Source organism: Vulpes vulpes, chromosome 7 (assembly GCF_048418805.1).
Source record: "Vulpes vulpes isolate BD-2025 chromosome 7, VulVul3, whole genome shotgun sequence".
In the NCBI taxonomy this organism is placed as follows: domain Eukaryota; kingdom Metazoa; phylum Chordata; class Mammalia; order Carnivora; family Canidae; genus Vulpes; species Vulpes vulpes.
In genome coordinates, this window is record NC_132786.1 from 111934460 (window position 1) to 111954808 (window position 20349).

Below are 20349 nucleotides of genomic sequence, written 5' to 3' on the forward strand. Positions count from 1 at the left end.
GCATACATGCTGGTATATAGTTAAGCATTAAATACTTTGCTCTTTCAAAATATGTTATTCCAAACTTAACACTTTTAGCTTTGGGTGAAACATTAATCTCCTTATGAACACAAAAAGTATAGACATTCATTTCAACATACAAAGTGGCAAGCATATCTAGATCTTCTCTACACTCTATCTATGCAATGTAAAATAAGACTGAATGATTCCTTGTTGCCTCATTCTTTATGATACTATAAATTTACATTATCATGAATAGTTTTTCATAATATCAATGAGATTGGCAGTTGCTAATTATACAATATCTTTGAATAAGTAAAAAGAAAAAAATAGCTATTGTTTTTGAGAACATGCTGTTTGAAAATGGAACAAAAAACAGCAATTTTACTATATGAAATTCTAAAAATAACCCTAAAACTACTGTAGTAAGTTAAATCCTTATCTTATATACAGAGTAAGTTAACATTAAATAAAGCTGAATATTCAAGACACTGGTTGTCTTTTAATTTTTGAACTTACTCTGGAGTTATAGATAATCATCAGAGGAAATAAGAACAGAAGAGTATCTCTGAAGAGTAAGATGGGATATAAAGAAAGCTGGTGCAGAAAAAAGCTTCTTTCATCTTAGATCTTAGGCAGGTCTATATTATAGAATTGTTACTATTGAAAATTACATTGAAAAATACTTACAGAAATAAAAAAAATAAAATAAATAAAATAAATAAAAACACCTGAGCACCTAGGTGGCTCAGTCGGTTACGTGTCTGACTCCTGATTTTGGCCCAGATCATGATCTCAGGGTTGTGAGACCAAGCCCCAAGTCAGTCTCCACACTGGCCATGGAGCCTGCTTTATGTTCTCTGTCTCCTTCTCCCACTGTCCCTCCCCCCACCTCTTTTTTCCCCTCAAAAAAAGAAAAAGAATTTTTAAAAAAGAAATAAATCTAGGAAACCTCCAAGTACTTGGAAATTAGACAACATAATATCAAATATCCAATGGATCAAAGAAAAAAATCACATGGGAAATTAGAAATTAGAAAATAACTTGAACAAAACAAAAATGAAAAAACAATATATAAATATTAAATAATATGAATTTCTGCTTTGGAGAAGATGTAGTTAGTAGACATACTTCTTCAACTGTGACTAAAACTCCCGGGAATTATATAAATCAAACATAAGAAGACCGTGAAAGGTAGAGAGAAGGGAAACTATCTAGGGATCTTAGGACCCAAGGAACAACATGATGATGAGTTCCCTAGACTTTCCTTTGGCCTCATTTTCTCATATTTGGAGTTAAGAGTCTGGCAACCAGAAGCACCAATGGGTGTAGACACAAAAAAGATTGACAAAAGCCTACTCCCTCTAACTAAAAGACCAGGAAAGTGGCAGCCTAGGAATACATAAAAATTTTTATAAACAATGATATCTCTCCTCAACCAAATACTACAGAAAACAACAATGACAAAAACCCTGTATGGTCCCACTCCCACCAACAAAGGTCAAATTGGGACCTACACTTCAACCTTCTCTAGGCTTTCAACAAGACATCCCAACTCACCCACTAGGATGTTGTAGGAGAAAGCCAAGTAGGAAGCCCTCTCTCCAGGTGGTGTCAGTATGGAGCATGTGGGGGGAGCCTGGACATCTACCCCAAGCAGCAATAAGTCATCCTTTCCCCTTCCCGGGGTGGTAATGTCAGAGGAGGCCTACTGAGAAGTCAGGGCTTTCATCACCACCCAGGGGTAACAAGGCCATCTACACCATTGTGTCTGCAGAGATCACAGAGTTAGTGAGAATTCTGATCTCACTCAAAGGTAATGAGGAGTACCTCCACTTTGGGGTTCACAAGAGGCCAGAGGGAAACCTGGATTTCAATACCCATCTGGCAGTAACAAGATGACAGATGTCCTCATTCCTTTGCTGGAGTGGTGCCAAAGGAAGCCAGCTAGAACAAAGGTTTAAATAAGATCTAGTTTCATAAAATAATGTTCAAATGTCCATCAATTGAAATTGACTTATCATGTCAAGAACCATAAGGATCTCAAACTGAATGAAAAAATAATCAACAGATTCCAACAATGAGATGACTAAAATATTAGAATAATTGCTCCCATGAGAAATTATGAATGTGCTAGAAACAAGTAAAAACCCAGAAAGTCTCAGAAAAGAAATAAAAGATATGAAATAAACAAACAAAAATTTCAGAACTGAAAAATACAATAACCAAGCTTAAAAGCCAGTGGATGGGCTTAACAGCTGAATGAAGGGATAGAGGAAAATAATCCGTGAACTCACAGATGAAACAAGAGAAATCACTCAATATGGGCAACAGAGAAAAGAAAAAAAAAAAACATTAAAAAAAAAAAGGTTCCCTAGGGGTCTCTGGGACTATAAGAAAAGACCTAACACTTCTTATCACTGATGTCTTGAAAAGAGAAAAGAAAGAAGAAAACCAAAGCTGAGCAAAACAAAAATAGGATAAAACCAAAGAAATCCACACGAGGATACATCACACTTCTGAAAACTTTTAAACATTATACTTCTGGAACGCTTGTGAAAACTATGTATATATATGACAGCAACAAGGAAGAAAAAAAATCTTACCTAAAGAAGAAAAACAATTCAACTGACAATGGATTTATCATCAGAAACCATGAAAGGCCAGAATGAAGTGGTACATTTACCAAAGGCTAAAAGAAAAAAAAACTGTCAACCTAGAATCCTATATCCAGAAAAAAAAAAAAAATAGCCTTCAGGAATTAAAGGGAGTTTGAAGGCTCAGCAGTTAAGTGTCTGCCTTCAGCCCAGGGCATGATCCTGGAGATGGGGAACCGAGTCCACATCAGGCTTCCTGTGAGGAGCCTGCTTCTCCCTCTGCCTGTGTCTCTGCCTCTCTCTCTCGCTCATGAATAAATAAATAAAATCTTTTAAAAAAGGGGGGGGGGGCGGAGTTTTATATGAAGGATGAAAAAAAAAAAACTAGGAAAATATGTTGCTACCAGACTTATCCTAAAAGAATGGCTAAAGAGAATGGCTAATCTTTTTTTCCTTTGAGATTTTATTTATTCATGAGAGATACAAAGAAAGAGAGTGGCAGAGACACAGGCAGAGGGAGAAGCAGGCTCCATGCAGGGAGCCCGATGTGGGACTCAACTCTGGGATTCCAGGATCATCCCCCTTGGCCGAAGGCAAGAGCCAAACCGTTGAGCTACCCAGGAATCCCTGAGAATTCTTTAAACATAAATGAAATGATAAAAGAAGGTATCTTAGAAAATAAGGAGGAAACTTTAGAAATGGATAAAATAAACTTCTCTAGTTTTTTAAAAATATTTTATTTATTTATTCATGAGAAACACAGAATGAAGGCAGAGGCATAGGCAGAGGGAGAAGCAGGCTCTTCACAGGAAGCCTGATGTGGGACTAGATCCCAGAATTCCGGGATCATGCCCTGGGCCAAAGGCAGATGCTCAACCGCTGAGCCACCCAGGTGTCCCACTTCTCGAGTTTTTAAAAAATAAATTTGAGGGCTAAAACATACATCATAGTACTGTCTGATGTGGTTTTAAATTGATGTAGAGGAAATATTTAAGATGATGATGTTATAAAGGGAGAAGGGCAAAGAGATGTAAAGGGAGGTATAAGGTTTCTGTACCTCATTTGAACTAGTAAAATGGTAATAGCAGTAGACTGTAATAAGTTATGTATAGGTAATATACTAGCTACAACAACCACTAAAAATGCTACATAAAGTAAGATACATTCAAAAAGTAGATAAATCAAAATAGAATTTAAAAATCTTCAAATAACCCACAGGAAGGCAGAAAAAATAGAAAAATGAAAAATGAAGGACAAACAGAAAACCAAAAATAACAGACTCAAGTCAAAACAGATGAATAATTACATTAAACATTAAGTGGTAAAACACAAAAATTGTAAGATAAATTAAAAAACATGACTCATCTATAAGAAACATATTTCAAATATAATAAAAATAACAGATTAAAAATAGAAGGATAAAAAATATGTATTATGTACACATTAAAAGAAAGAAGAAACAACTATTTTACTATTGGAAAAAAGTTGACTTCAGGGTAAACAAAATTATAAGTGAAGGAGGTAGGGTTATTATATAATGATTAAACTCCAACAACAAGATGTACAGTCGGAGACACCAGCATCCCTCTCTCAACAATGGATGGATGAATTAGAGAATCAGAAGGATTGAAAAAATATCACCACCACCATCATCCAACAGGAACTAATCAACATTTATAAAATATTTCACCCAACAACACAATACATATTTTTTTAAGTGCTCACAGAATATATGTCAAGATAGACCATATTTTTGACCATTAAACAAACCTCAACAAATTTAAAAGGATCAAAATGATACAAAGTGGGTTCTCTAATAAACACAATGAATTTAAGCCACAGGGATGCCTGGGTGCTCAGTGGTTTGGCGCCTGCCTTCAGCCCAGGGCGTGATCCTGGAGACTGGGGATCGAGTCCCACATTGGGCTCCCTGGATGGAGCCTGCTTCTCTCTCTCTGCCTGTGTCTCTGCCTGTGTCTCTCATGAATAAATAAAATCTTTTTTAAAAATTTAAGCCACAAATGACTAACAGGAAAATAAAAATGAAATCTGCTAACACCTGGAAACTAAGAAAAAAACCCTACTTTTAAAAATCTGTCGTCCAAGGGACACCTAACTGGCTCAGTTGGTAGAGCATGGGACTCCTATCTCAGGGTTGTGTGTTTAAGCTTTTTGCAGGATGTAGAGATTACTTAAAAAATGAAAGAAGTTTAAAAAACATCCAGAGATCAAACAGGAAGTCTCAAGGAAAATAAAATATACATGTATATATATGTTAAAATAAAAATGAAATACAAAGTTTCCAAGTCCATCACCTAAGAAGCTTATTAGTTACACCTCCATCCTAATAAGTAAAAAGCTGAAAAAAAACTGAAAAATCAGCAACTCTTAGATTCATAAGAAAAGTGAGATTACAGGGCAAATTCCTGCTTTCCATATTGGAGATCGACAGGTAAATTGAGAGAATCACGACTTAGTGGAACAGAAACCCATGAGCAAAAATCTCCATGGGAACCAGCTGGAGAGTAGGAAAAACTAAACTGTAATTGATAAATTGCTGGAGGCATAGGGTAGACAAGTCTGAGAGCCAAAAACTCCAGGGAGACCCAATAGTAGGGGAAATGCCAACACACTTACGAGTTTTACTTCTAGGAGCTCACTAGGGTCACGCAGTGAATATCAAAGAAAAGTCTTCTCCTGATCCCCCTGCAGCAGTGGGTAGTGGAAAAAGGACCATTTTTGAAATACACCAGAGCACTCAGTTCTTAACAAAGCCTCCCTCAGGAGAAATTATCTAACTAGAGCCTAACCTGCTAAGGTTTTATCGGAGCCTAGCAGAGAGGGAAGCAGGGAAATACCCAATTCCAGCCTCTTCTAGCCATCCCATTGCACCTAAGCAGAATACAAAACCTGAAAACTTGTGAAGTTCACAGCCCAGAGGCACAAGTTCATAAAGGACTGACACCTAGTGACAAGATTATGGAATGCTTCTTATCACCACACTACTGAAAGCCTATTTACAGCAGTTTTTATTACCATTTTACTAGTTCAAATGAGGTACAGAAACCTTACCTCCCTTTACATCTCTCTGCCCTTCTCCCTTTATAACATCATCATCCTAAATATTTCCTCTACATCCATTTAAAACTACATCAGACAGTACTATGATGTATGTTTTAGCTCTCAAATAAATAAATAATATCTTTAAAAACAAACACACGGTAACAACAAAAACTCTGGAATATTCAAGAACTGTGAGACAACAACAGAAGGTGTACCATACACATCATTGGGAATACCAAAAGTATAAGGGAGAAAGGAGAAGAAATATGTGAAATGATTCAGGAGTCCGTCACAGATCCAGGAAGCTCAGCGAACACCAAGCATGATAAATGCCAAAAATGACACCTAGGCATATTGTATTCAAACTACAGTAAATCAAAGTTAAGGAAAATTTTTGAAAGAAGCCAGAAGAGAAAAAAAAAAAAAACATCTTACTTGGTAAAGATAAGAATTACATCTGATTTCTCAGAAACCATTCAAACAAGAAACTGGACAGTTAAGCGTTTGTCTTTGGCTCAGGTCATGATCCGAGGGTCCTGGGACAGAGCCCCACATCTGACTCCCTGCTCAGTGGGTAGCCTGCTTCTCCCTCTCCCTCCCGCTCTCCTTGCTTGTGCTCTTTTGCTCTCTCTCTCTCTCTCTCTCTCTCAAATAAATAAATAAATAAATAAATAAATAAATAAATAAAATCTCTTGAAGAAGAAGAAGAAGGAGGAGGAGGAGGAGGAGGAAGAGGAGGAGGAAAAAAAGAAGGAAGAAGAAACAACAACAACAACAACAACTGGTCTGCTATATTTAAAATGCTAAGAAACAAAAAACTTAGAAATCTGTAGCAGCATCTGAAATTATCCTTTAAAAGTGAAGCAGAAATAAAGGCTTCAGACAGAAAAATTGAGGGACTTTGTAAAAATATTCTTTACAGGGGATAAAAAAAAGATACATATCAGAAACTTCAACCTACATAAAGAAAAAAGAGCATTCTAAAAAAAGAAAATTGAAGATAAAATTAAAACTTTCTTTTCATTATTCTTATTAATCTAACATATAAACTTTGTTCAAAATAGTAACAGCAACAATGTATTCGACTATGCATAATTATGAATGTGTGTATGCTTATGTATAGGTGACAAGAATGACAGCATTCAGGGGTTGGGAGGAAGGAATTACAATTATTTTGTTATTATAAGATACTTCCTGGAAGTGGTTTAATGTTATTTGAAAGTGGTCTTGGATTAGTCATAAATGCGTATTATAAACTCTAGGGCAACCAAAAATGTAAAAAAAAATTATAACTGATAACCTAAAAAATGAGATAAAATGCAATAATATAAAAGCTCAATTAAAACCACAAAAGGCATAGAAAAAAATGGAAGTCAAAATAGTAAAAAGAGCAAAGGCAACAAATAGAAAATAGTAACAAATATAGTGGATATCACAACCTTATTAAACAACCAACTTTAAAAATAAGATGCCTATAGATTAAAAGTATATGAATGAAGTAAGATATACTATGTTAAAACTAATTTTAAAAAGCAGGAGTAACTATACTAATTCCAAACAGAGCAGACTACAGTAAGAAAAGTTATCAGGGGTAGAGAGTGGTATTACACAATAATAAAGGAGTCAATTCTACATGAAGTCATAATCCTTAATGTGTATGCATCTAACAACAGAACATCAATAAAATTGATAAATCTCTAGCCAGGTAACATAAAAAAAGAGAGAGGACATGAATAGTAACAGAAATGAAAGACAGGACATCACTACAGGTCCCATGGGACATTAAGGAAATAGAGAGGATGTGGAGAAAAGGGAACCCTCTTACACTGTTGGTGGGAATGAGAACTGGTGCAGCCACTCTGGAAAACTGTGTGGAGGTTCCTCAAAGAGTTAAAAATAGACCTGCCCTACGACCCAGCAATTGCACTGTTGGGGATTTACCCCAAAGATGCAGATGCAATGAAACGCCGGGACACCTGCACCCCGATGTTTCTAGCAGCAATGTCCACAATAGCCAAACTGTGGAAGGAGCCTCGGTGTCCATCGAAAGATGAATGGATGAAGAAGATGTGGTCTCTGTATACAATGGAATATTCCTCAGCCATTTGAAATGACAAATACCCACCATTTGCTTCGACGTGGATGGAACTGGAGGGTATTATGCTGAGTGAAATGAGTCAATCGGAGAAGGACAAACATTATATGTTCTCATTCATTTGGGGAATATAAATAGTAGTGAAAGGGAATAGAAGGGAAGGGAGAAGAAAGGGGTAGGAAATATCAGAAGGGGAGACAGAACATAAAGACTCCTAACTCTGGGAAACGAACTAGGGGTGGTGGAAGGGGAGGAGGGCGGGGGGTGGGGGGGAATGGGCGACGGGCACTGAGGGGGACACTTGACGGGATGAGCACTGGGTGTTTTTCTGTATGTTGGTAAATTGAACACCAATAAAAATTAATTTACTAAAATAAATAAATAAATAAAAATCCTTTCATTTTCAATTTTTCTATTTCTTATCTTTTATGTATGTCTCTTATAAATAGAATACAGCATGAATTGTTTTTTAATATATTACAACATCTGTCTTTAAAGAATTTAGTTCAGTTTTTCTTTATTGTGATGATTAATAAATTGGAACTGGTTTCTACAAAAAAATTAAAAAATTAATTTATTATTAAAAAAATTTAAAAAAGGAATAATGAACAGCCCTTTGCCCATAAATTTCACAATTTGACAAACCAATTCCTTGAAATACACAATCTTGCCAAAATTCAAACAAGAATAGACAATCTGAATAGGACTAGCTCTACTAAATAAATTTAATCAATATTTAATAACCTTCCAAATCATAATACCCAGGCCCAGATGGGGTCACCAGTGAACTGTACCAAAGAAAGAATACCAGTTTTCTAGAATCTCTTCCAGAAGATAAAGCAGAGGGAACACTTACGAACTCATTTGTTGAGGCCAGCATTATGCTAATACCAAACCAGAAAAAGATACAAGAAAACTACAAATAATATCTTTCATGAACACAGATTCTCAAAAAAAATAGCAAATCAAATCCAACAACCTATAAAAATTATGCAGCCTGACCAAATAGGGTTTACTGCAGGTATGTAAAACTGGTTCAAAATTTGAAAACCAAATGATACAATCCATTATATTAACAGGCTAAAGAAGAAAAATGACAAGATCATATCAACAGATAGAGAAAAAGCATTGACAAAGTTTAACACCTACTCAAGATCTTTAAAAAAAAAAAACTATCAGTAAACCATGAATAGAGGGAACTTCCTTAACTTGATAAAGAATATCTATAGAAAACCTATGGCTAAAGTTATTCTTAATGATGAGAAACTTGAAGCTTTCCCACTAAGATCAGGAACAAAGCAAGATGTCCCATCTTACCGCTCCTGTGATGAAACAACTCAATGGGAGAAAGAAGAATTACCAAAAAGGAGCACATGGAAACGTCTCAGAATTATGGAAATGTTTTATAACTCAATTGCAGTGGCTTTTTACACATGTCAAATGTATAACTCAAAGAACTGTACACTCAAAACGGGTGTATTTTATTGCATTTAAGTTATACCTCAACAAAACTGATTAAAAAGTAGCCAGAAAGAAGATTCAGCACATATTACTCAGGATTACTCTACAAAATATCTAAATTTTGCCAACAAGTAAATAAGAAAACAACTACCAAGTGGTGATAAAGATTTATACAGGTTTTTGACAGAAGAAACAATCCAAATGATTATTAAACATGAATATATTTAAAATAAAATATTCTTAGCTCAAAAATAATAAGGGAAGTACAAATTAAAATAAATAGCATATCACACCCATTAGAAGAGCAAAACCAAAAAGTTTTATAAACTGAAATCTAACTAGGATATGAGGAAAAGTAAATACTCCTCCACAGTAGTATGAGTTGCTACATTTGCATCAGAGAGCAATTTAGCAACATCTGATAAAGTCGACAAAACATATACTCTACAACACAACTATTCTGCTTTTAGAGTATCCCCCCAAAAAATATTGCATATATACACAATTAGAAAACACAAGAACATATATTTTGGAAGATAAATTTGGAACATATATTTTAGAACTGTATAATTTTAAAACTGGAAACAATATCCACAAGGAGGGGAATGTATAAATAATGTTGGGAATTCATAAAATGGTTAAAGAAAAAATACACACATACATAGCGTTCAAATATTTAATGTTGAGAAAAAAGTTCTAGAGTGCTTTATTTGGTATGAGAGCATTTATGTGGATTTACAAAAACACGTAAAACAATCCTTGAAAATAAGGAATGATGGATACACACATAATACATTCCTGATGATGATACTTGTGAGAATGGAAAAGGAACAAACGTGACTGAGAAGCAAAACAAAGATGACACTAACTATATATATATTTTAAAATATTTCACTGATTTATTCATGAGAGACATAGAAGACAGAGATATAGGCAGAGAGAGAGAAGTAGGTTCCTCACAGGGAGCCTGATGTGGGACTCGATTCCAGGACCCTGGGATCACGTCCTGAGCCAACGGCAGATACTCAACCGCTGAGCCACCCAGGCGTCCCAACTCTAACTCTATTTATAGTGCTTTAAGGTATCTGAAGCAATGGAGCAGCCCGGGGCTCAGTGGTTTAGCGCTGCCTTCAGCCCAGGGCCTGATCCTGGAGATCCGGGATCGAGTCCCACGTTGGGCTTCCTGCGTGGAGCCTGCCTCTCCCTCTGCCTGTGTTTCTGCCCCTCTCTCTCTCTCTCTCTGTGTGTCTCTCATGAATAAGTAAATAAAATCTTTAAAAAAATGTATCTGAAAAATTACAAAAGAGTTACATTAATTTATTCTCAGTGGTTGATCACACGTTGATCACACCTTTGCTTATTTTCTCTAGGTTTCTGTTCATTTTTAACATTTCAAAATGAAAAACATAGTAATTTTTAAAGCTACAAAATATGAAGAAAGGTCTAAGAAGCACTAATTTTTAACAAATGTGCTGGATTCTGAGATAACTCGAAAGCAGTGCACACCATGACATCAAATTAGCATTTATCTTAACAGCTCAAAAATTGAACTTACTAATTTTTTGTTGTCACTGTTCCAATTTCTAGAATCTGCAGACTACCATAAAATCCATACTCTTTTAGACTAAGCATTGGTAGATATTTATAGACCTCTATGTGACTAAATAAATCTTTCTCTATTAATGTAATTCCCAGGTCACTGTTCTGCTCATAAATTTCAGTGTTCCTTCATGAGACCAGTACTCCCATTCACAAGGTCTCCACTTAGAGTGTATCTTGGCTCCTTCCCGTTTGGCTTCTCTGATTAAACTGGTCATTACTTCCAGACTAAGTTTCATTTCTCCGACTTTATGTAAGCCTAGTTTCTGGAGTCTTTAAAATTTAGGAGGAATTTTTTATATTTTGCTCAACTATAAGGATACATACAATCAATAAGCCTTAAAGGTCCCCTCTTTTTTATAACATTATTGTACTCACTATTTTTATCTGAAAAAAAGGATTATCCTACAAATATTCTCCCCCCAAATAGTACTCACCTCTGGATAAAGATGGAAGCGTTTCACTGTATTAATTACAAGGGGATATTCAGTGAGCCTGTCATTCATAATCATCCACAATCCTTTCAAAAATGAAGGTGCTTCAATAATGGTCTTGAAGTAGGAATAATAAAGTCCCTTAAAATGCACAAATCGTCGATATTATTAAATATGAAAATTTTTGGAACAATTTCTTCTGAATAAAAGGAAATGTCAATAGTAGGACTTCCTCATTTCTCCTTGCTACCACATTCTCGGGCTCAAAAAAAAAAAAAGGCATGCTTTTTCAAGTTACTAGTCTGCTATTCTTTCATATGTTCTGTATGTTTGAAAAAGAGTTGGAAGGGTGGTTAAATGTTTTAAGGAGATTTTCTGACCATGGCTTAAAACATGAATACAATATATTTTTAATTCCAGAATGCCTGCTTCTGTCATATTCGAGATGCCTAGAGGTTAAGATCGGATAAATTCTGGCATAAACAGAGATGCCTTCGTGTCCTTGCATAACTTTGCATATAGATATAGATTACTTTTTTTCCACCTCCCAAGAGATAACATACAATGATCACAAGCAAAAATGAGACAGAACTTCATGCTTGCAACTGACTTCCGAGCTCCATCTAATGGCTCTACACAAAATGCAAGCTAGCTAATGTCAATTGACTACTGTTGTTCATGACATAAATGCAGTCCTGAAAAGGGGATTATTTCAGCATAGTGTATTATTGTGTATTATTCCAGTATAGGAAATAATGACTTTATAAGGCCAGCAAAAGTGCTGTTTATTTAAAATTCAGAGATTAACAAAAGCATGTTGTTTTCATTACTTCCCTCATCAATTTCCTGTTTTTCTTCCTAAAATCAAAACAAACAAACAAACAAACAAACAAACAAATAAAGGGCCACATTGTTTGTAACACATACTCCAAAAAACATTAAAAATAATCTTCAACTCTACTCTCATTTGCGCCTCATACAACTACCTTGTTATTAACAGATTAAACAAGGCGAGTGGCTACTAAATCAAAGTTCTGTTTTCTCTGATGTCCGAAAGAGCATTTCCTCATAGTTTTGATTGGTAAACTATGAGCTCACATAAGGATTGTTCCTTTCTGCTTAGAAGGACAAGACAGTAGTACAATGAAAGAATATTTAATATGTATAAGTCTATATTTAGATAGGAAATATACAAATGCATTTTTATTAATAACATCTATTGTCTTTGTGCCAGGGACTGTGTTAATGTGCTTCATTCATTATCTCCCTTCATAGTCAATAAAACCCTGTAAAACTGGCATTATTTTTAAACAATAGATGAGATTACTGATCATCAGAGGTTAACTGACTTAGCCATCACACAAGGAAGCACAGACCTGCTATCTGAATCTCGTTATTTGTCATCAAAGCCCAGACTCCATCATAGCTACACAATTTGTTTAAGAATATCTTACATCCTCTCTTTGGAAATAATACCTAAGAAATACTAAGAATTTAAATGTCACACAAATGCTAATGTATCCAACTCTTTCAAGGGTTAAGGGGATTATTAGGGTGAGATTTAAAAAGTAGTGGTTAAAGTACTGCAATTAGACAAATCTGCAGAGACAAAGTAGATGAGAAGTTACAAGGGGCTGGGGACAGGGGCATGGGGAGTTGGTGTTTAACGGGTATAGTTTCTGTTTGGGATAATAAAAAAGTTCTGGAGATGAATGGTGGTGAGGACAAATAACATTCGGTTACCCCTATATCACTTCTTAAATGTTATCTTTGTTCTCCTTCTTCCCCAACTATTCTGATCCTTTTTTAAAAGAAGTCTGCATTAGAAAAGTAGGGTAATGAAGTAAGTAAAAGAATCCTGAAATATTTTCTATTTACATAATAAGCCTAGGTTATAGCTCGAGAAACAGTGAGGTTCAACAAAAATTCATTTCAGTTCCTAACAAGTTGCTACCTTATTATCTTACAATTCTTAAACTACAAATTAATTTATTATAAGGAACTAACCATTTCAGTTCGAAAAGTCATCTCCCGTTCTAAAGATGAAAGGTGAGAAAAATGACGATCATTTTCAAAAAGTGTTACTAGATGTATCCTAGAGAAAAAAAATGAAGCACCATATTCAAAGAATTAGAACATTTCAGAACCAGTATTAAAATAACTAGGTATTGAAGTATAGAAACCATAAGAGGGAAAAGAACACATTGTTATAATAAATTAGATAATTTTATAATTTGCTTATTAATTTGTATATTTTTAGGCATTCGTAATTTGGTGTAGCACACCATGAAAATTCCTTAACTCCTTGGCTCTTAATCATAATCGTTTATCTAAAACTCCTGTGGTCTCTCTGCCCCCTTCCACTCCATGCCTCTAAATCAGAACAGAGGCAAGTTTCTGTTTAAGTTTCACAAGTGATTCTATTATACCAGGTTTGAGAAATGGTTCTGTGACTGTTGAGAAGCATTCGGAATACAATTTTAAATAAAATTACTTTATATTAAAGCAGTTTAAACATAAATAGAATACCATAGAAGGGATCAACTTGCAAGCGTCAAAGAACATAGAACTGTACTTCAAGATGTTTTATTAGCGCAACTCAAGAAAACAGCTGTAGGTGGTGAAAACAGGGGCATACGTGATAAGTAAAATTGTTAAGCGATTATGCTACCCTAATTAACATATAGATGCTTTCCAAATAAATAGCAAAATTCCACATATCACCCCTGTTTTCCACTCACTTTGATTCACATGTGAGACACATGTCAGGGTACCAATAGCTATAGGAAATGTTTCTTACTATTACAGCTTTAGTTCTAAAGTCAAAATCTCCCTGCAGACTAAATGGCCAGAACAGCACTGTCCCAAAAGATGTAATCCCACTCTTCCCAAGAATAAAAATTTCTGAGCTCGAGAAGAAATGAAAACACATCAGAGGAAAAACATTATTTGACATATAATTTTTACAAATAGATCACTTACATAAAGTGAAGTACATGTGCATGCCCCCTGAAAGGCTCATTTAATTCTTATCACTACCGCTGACTCTCTGTTTTCATTTCTACCCGATTTCCAAATGGCAGGTGTCACATAAACTTTGTCTCTAAGTTTATGTCACTAGGAATACACAGTTACTGTAAAATAAGTTTTTTAAGATGAAATAAACATGCAAAGTACACTAGAAAAGCTGGAGATTTAAGAAATATTGTGGCAGATCCTTTGGAAACATAAAAATATTTTTATTACCAAGTACTATTCTTCTAATGCAACCACGTTGTAAATGCTGCTTCACATACATTTTTTAAAAAATAACATATATGTGTAACCTTGTGCACAGATATTCTATACACATAGCAAGTGGTTATTGTTTTACTATGAGCAAACAGTAATGTCAATTTTTAATTCAAATGTTTTTATTTTATTTAAAACTAAAACAAATCTTACCAGTGCAAAAATCCCACAAAGGCAGCTGGGAAAACAAACAAAAAAGTCATTAAAAGCTGCTTTATGATACCTTTAAAACAACTATTTCAAGAGCATTCCCTTATACGTCTGAAGAGAGAACACACAAGCAAGATGGCTAGATAATTCTATCTATATAAAATAGGAAAAATTTACAAACAGACACAAAACAAATTGTGAATAGTGCTTACCTCTCTCTGCCAGGTGGTGGGGGGATGGGGTTCTAGGAGCAAAAGGAGGCTTGGAAGACTGTGTCGCATTTATAAAGTTTGCAAAAAAAGTGATGAAGTTATTAATGATTTTGAGCTTTCGGGGGATTTTCAGTTTATTCCCTCTTCTTCCTCTTATTCTCTATTTCCTTACATAAAATTATTACAACAAGCACATATATACACTATTCTCAGCTCGGTCTTTTCAGAAGTGACTCTAGCCTACTACAGGAGCCGCTCTAGACCACTTCCCCTTGATCGTCAGAAATTGCTAAATGCAGGCAATTGCCTCCTCAGCAGCACCCCTGAAAGCCCCTATTTATGAAGTTTTGATTGCTCCCAGGTTACTGGCCCGGAGATTCATCTAGAGTCGCCCTGTCTGTACTCTATGTGTGAATACAGTGAGTACAGAAAGTGTGGAGATCAGTCAAATAGCGACACTACTGTGGGCATGGGGCTTTCTGAGGAGCTCCCAGCACTGTCCCGGCCCCTCTGGTGCCTGGGATGCTGCTTGTTTTCAAGGATACCACAAAGCTGGGGAGGGGGCATGGGATGAGGCCAAATTAAAACGCCAACAAAACCCACTGTTCCTACACAAATGCAGTAGTGTTTTTGAATACATGCTCTTTAGAGTGCTGCAAACCCTCGGTTAATTTATAAAGTGTTGAAAAGTTGATTCTGACAATTTTCCAAGTATTTTTGTTACAATCACAGAGGAGTACATTTACTCAGCTATTCCTAAAGTCCTGCCTCCCCTCCAAGATTTTATAATAGTACTTCTTATGGTTATCCCAAATGTCCTTGGCAAGTCATTTTAACAAACCACCAACTTTAGCCTTGTTAAAATTCAAGAAATTACCTTGACTAACAAAATAAATGTAAATCAATAAAATTAATAACATCAAATTATAATTTTGAAAAAAATTCCCAACCACGCTTCTCCAGCTCTTGTTCTCCATATTCCTAACCATCCTACACTCATTCCTACTACTCTTCAATACTTCTCAGAAGATTTGCTTGCTTTATGCCACAATTAGCAAACGATAGCCCATGGTCTTTCTGGACTGTCCACAAGCTAAAAATGCTTGTTATATTTTTTAAGTGTCGTATAAATATGGAAGAAGAATAGGCAATAGAGACTATATGTGGCCTGTGAAGCCTAAAATATTTCCTACCTGGATTTTCATGGAAAAAGTTCATATTCACTACATATGTTAGCTCTTTCTAGTATGTAATACACTCTGAACCACTTTGAAATTAAACCTATAACTTTTTTCTCAACCTGAAACAGATGCCCCTTTGATAAGGCTTCATTAAGACACTCAACTGTACTTCTATTCTCTTTCTTACTCTCTAGACAATTTGCATATACTGGAAAAAACTCTGAAAAATGATGTTTAAGGAGGGGCTCCCGGGTGGCTCAGTCAGTTAAGCATCTGCCTTCTGCTCAGGCTGAACCCAGAGTCCTCAGAGTCCCCAGATCCAGCCCCATGTTGAGCTCCAAGTCCAGCCCCACTGTCAGGCTCCTTGCTCAGCAGGGAGGCTGCTGCTCTCTCTCTCAGTGTAATAAAATCTTCTAAAAATTGATGTTTAGGGAAAGGGAAAAGATCAAATATCCTAACAAATCCATCTAGCCTTCCAAAACTCCTCAAAAGTCTTGTGTCTTTCATTCCCTCGTCCACCCCACAGTCCACAGGTGAAAAAATGATAAAGTGTAACGATTCCAGTATTCAAAATGCATGAAGCGCTTATCACAGCCTCTTCCAAAGATGTGATTAAAAGCATGTCTCCTGACCCTGTATCCTGTCAATCCCATCTCTGAAAGTGCCCCGGCCTCTCTATTTCACTGAAACAGAGATCATCTGATGCAAGCACTCCCAACTTCTCTTATATCCACTTTAACATTTCTCTATCTACTAATCCTCGTTTTTCAATTCCCTACCATCTTGGCAAAGGAAGTATATCTCCTTTTTCTTTAAAGATTTTATTTATTTATTTTTAAATTTTATTTTATTTATTTATGATAGGCACACAGTGAGAGAGAGAGAGAGAGGCAGAGACATAGGCAGAGGCAGAGGGAGAAGCAGGCTCCATGCACCGGGAGCCCGACGTGGGACTCGATCCCGGGTCTCCAGGATCCCGCCCTGGGCTGCAGGCGGCGCTAAACCGCTGGGCCCCCCGGGCACCCCTGCAGCCCCGCGGAACCCGGGGCGCGGAGGGCCTGGGGCCTCACCTATGCCGACCGAGGTCCTGCTGCCGACCTGGCGCCTCCGCAACTGCTGCAGCTTGTCGCGGAGCTGCTCCAGCAAACAGCCCAGGAACTGGAAGCGGCCGACGAGAAGGGTCTTGGCGACCACTTCCATTTGCATGCAATTCTGCGGGTTCAGGTTTCGGGGCCTCCTCGGCGAGTAGTCCCGGGAGCCCCCCGGCAGGTTCCCGCCCCCGCCTACGGGCAGAGGAGGCTGCGGCTTTTCCGCCTCCGCCGGCGGCTCGTCCATCTCGGGCTCCCCGGCCCCCGTGGCCCGGCGCCGCCGCCGGGGCTGCGCGCAGCGGGAGGAGCGCGCGGGCTCGGGAGCCGCTTCTTTGAGCTTACTTCGCGTTTGCCCGACCATTTTCTCATAGTCCCTGCCCGGCTGGCGCTGGCTGTGTCTGCGGCGCGGCCCAGCCCGGCCGGGCGAGGTCCGCAGGGGCCCCGCTCGACTCCCACCCTCAACGACTCGTCCCCGCCGCCGTTGCAGGGCGGCCTGGTCGTCATGGCGACGGGACGCCGGGGGCGTGGCCGAGGGCCCCGGCCCCGCCCCCTCCGCCCGCGCGGCCCCGCGCGCTCCGCGCACCCTCGGGGCCGCCCTGCAGCGCCGCGCGTGGCTCCCCCGTCCGGCCGGGGCGGGCAGTCGGAAGAGCTCTCCGATTTTTCTTTCTCTCTCTCGAGTGCACGCTTAGCTTTGTTATTCTTTTTTTAAAAATTTTATTTATTCATGAGAGACACAGAGAAAGGGAGAAGCAGAGACACAGGCAGAGGGAGAAGCAGGCTCCGTGCAGGGAGCCCGATGCGGGACTCGATCCCGGGTCTCCGGGATCACACCCCGGGCTGCAGGCGGCGCTAAAGCGCTGAGCCGTCCGGGCTGCCCTTAGCTGTGTTATTTTTACCAAAAGTTTGCACGTCTGCGAGCAATTGAAGAGGGGAAAGAGATCTTACTTGACAGGACCATAGAAGGAGAGCGAGGGGGAGGGGGGCTGCCTGGGTGGCTCAGCGGTTGAGCGCCTGCGTGATTCCAGAGTTCTGGGATCGAGCCCCGCGTCAGGCTCCCTGCAAGGAGCTGGCCTATGTCTCTACCTTCTCTCTGTGTCTCTCTTGAATAAATAAAATATTTATTTAAAAAGAGAGAGAGGGAAGAAAGGCGTGCGCCTCGCACTTTGGGAACAGCTCTCCCGCTCCCCCCCCCCCCCCCCCCCCCCCGGTGAACACTTGCATCCGACGTGACGTGTGTCTTGCATCGAGGGACGAGCCCAAGGCCATAGGCAGCTTGAGGCAGAGCGGGCTGAGCCAGGGCCTCAGGTTGGCACTCTGGGGTTGAGCGATACCGCGTTACCCCTTGGACGGCAGCATTAATTGAAGCCATTCTGGAAGCACGTGACCTTGAAATCAAAATTCCTTTTTATCGGCCAAAAAAAAAAAAAAAAAAAAAGATTTGTTTAGGAATAGCAGTGAAAGGCAATGCAGGACGCACAAGCTGTGGGCAAAACCACAGGCCAGGGGATCCCTGGGTGGCTCAGCGGTTTAGCGCCTGCCTTTGTCCAGGGCGCAATCCTGGGGTCCCGGGATCGAATCCCACATCAGGCTCCCGGTGCATGGAGCCTCTTCTCCCTCTGCCTGTGTCTCTGCCTCTCTCTCTCTCTATGTCTATCATGAATGAATGAATGAATGAATGAATAAATAAATAAATAAATAAATAAATAAATAAATAAATAAATAAAACACAGGCCAGTACAACAAAGGAGAGGAATTTAGGAGAAGGCGACGGTCGAGAGGGGTTATTCTGAACAAAGATCCATTGGAGAACCTTACAAGTGTAGAGTGATGAGGAGTTCCCATTGGCGGAGTTGCGGGCTTAAGTGGTTGTGGGAGGTAAAAAGTGCATCTCCTGCTAGAGCTTGTGATTGAGGAATTCTTTCTGGTTGAGGAGTGTTGGGTTGCGGGTCTGTAATTCGCCTCCAGTGATGTAGTGAGGGAGCGCCCCCTCCTGGCCTGTAGATTCCAGGAGAAATGAGGTTTCCCCTTCATTTTCACAAGCGGAGGTAGGTGTCCCAAGGGTGTTGCTAAGACAGACTCCCTGGGGCCTAGAGTCCTTGTGCTCAGGGCTCTCACCTTCCTAACCCAGACCCTACCTAGCCCAACAGTCACTGCGGAGCCAAACATGATGCCATAGCCCCCGGCAAAGGTGGGCAGGGTTCAGGAACATCTTCCACGCCCTCTAGCCCCCCTGGAGGGCACAGAGCTTCCCTTCCCATCTGTCTCCTGTATCGGATTGAATTCCCTAATCCCCACCTCCCCCATCTAATAACTAAGACTTATAATGGTCAGATTAATTTTCCTGATACAACATCCTTCAAAAATGTTCATAGTTTCCATAGCCCACAAATCCAATTGTAAACTCCTTGGCTTGCTCATCTGTGCCTTCAGTAATCTGCCCCAATCTGCCTTTTCAACTTCAGTTTTCCGCTTCTCTAGACACAACTCTTCCAGTAATTTTCAGTAAGGTCCAGAGTCTGAAACTCCATAACCATCCCTTTACTCATACCAGAAAGCTATTATTCCCTAGTCCCTGGCTTTTTCATGCGTTTCTCCCTCCCATCTGAATCCTTTCACCTTCCAAGCCCCAGCCCACATTCATTCCCCCTTCTCTAAAGGTCTAAAGCAACTATTGTCCATAGTACTCATCTTGTTACTTATTTAAATTCGATTAAGTGCTATTATTCATTTGTTGTTTTGTAAGGTTTTTTTCAAAGAGCATTTCTACATTTCTGGCACTGTGTTTGCTGCTTAAATATTTTCTCGTTTACTTCATACAATACCTTTGTATAAATTAGAAAACTGAGAATCAAGGTTACGGTAATTTGCCCAAGTTTTAACAGCTAATAAATTGTCCAATGTGGAGTTTAAAATAAAAGGTATTTATGGGTGGTTGAAAAAAATGTTATTGAATAAATGGGCAAACTCAAAATACCTTATTTTATGTGTTATAATATTTTTGAGAACAATAAGTGGAACCCTGTGAATTTTTTTATCAGAGTTATATTAGATTCATATAATGAATGGGGTGGATTTGCATCTTTCTGTCTATATTAGAACATCTGCTTTGGGAACCTTTATTTTTCGTTCTATCTTTCAGTTTCCTTCATGACTGTTGATCTGTTTACATTGTCTATCT

The 20349-nt window shown here is 38.5% G+C and overlaps 1 protein-coding gene across 1 annotated transcript in view; it reads right to left on the minus strand.

Moving 5' to 3' along the window:
- DPY19L2 (dpy-19 like 2) overlaps positions 1-17650 on the minus strand; it is a 94770-nt gene extending 77120 nt beyond the window's left edge. The window contains exons 1-4 of the mRNA XM_072764720.1: positions 17154-17650; positions 14694-14718; positions 13257-13344; positions 11253-11390 (exon numbers count right to left, since the gene is read on the minus strand). Coding sequence (XP_072620821.1) covers positions 11253-11390; positions 13257-13344; positions 14694-14718; positions 17154-17532 — 630 coding nt within the window. The 5' untranslated portion in view covers positions 17533-17650. The remainder of the gene's footprint in view (positions 1-11252; positions 11391-13256; positions 13345-14693; positions 14719-17153) is intronic.
- Positions 17651-20349: the final 2699 nt, after the last annotated feature.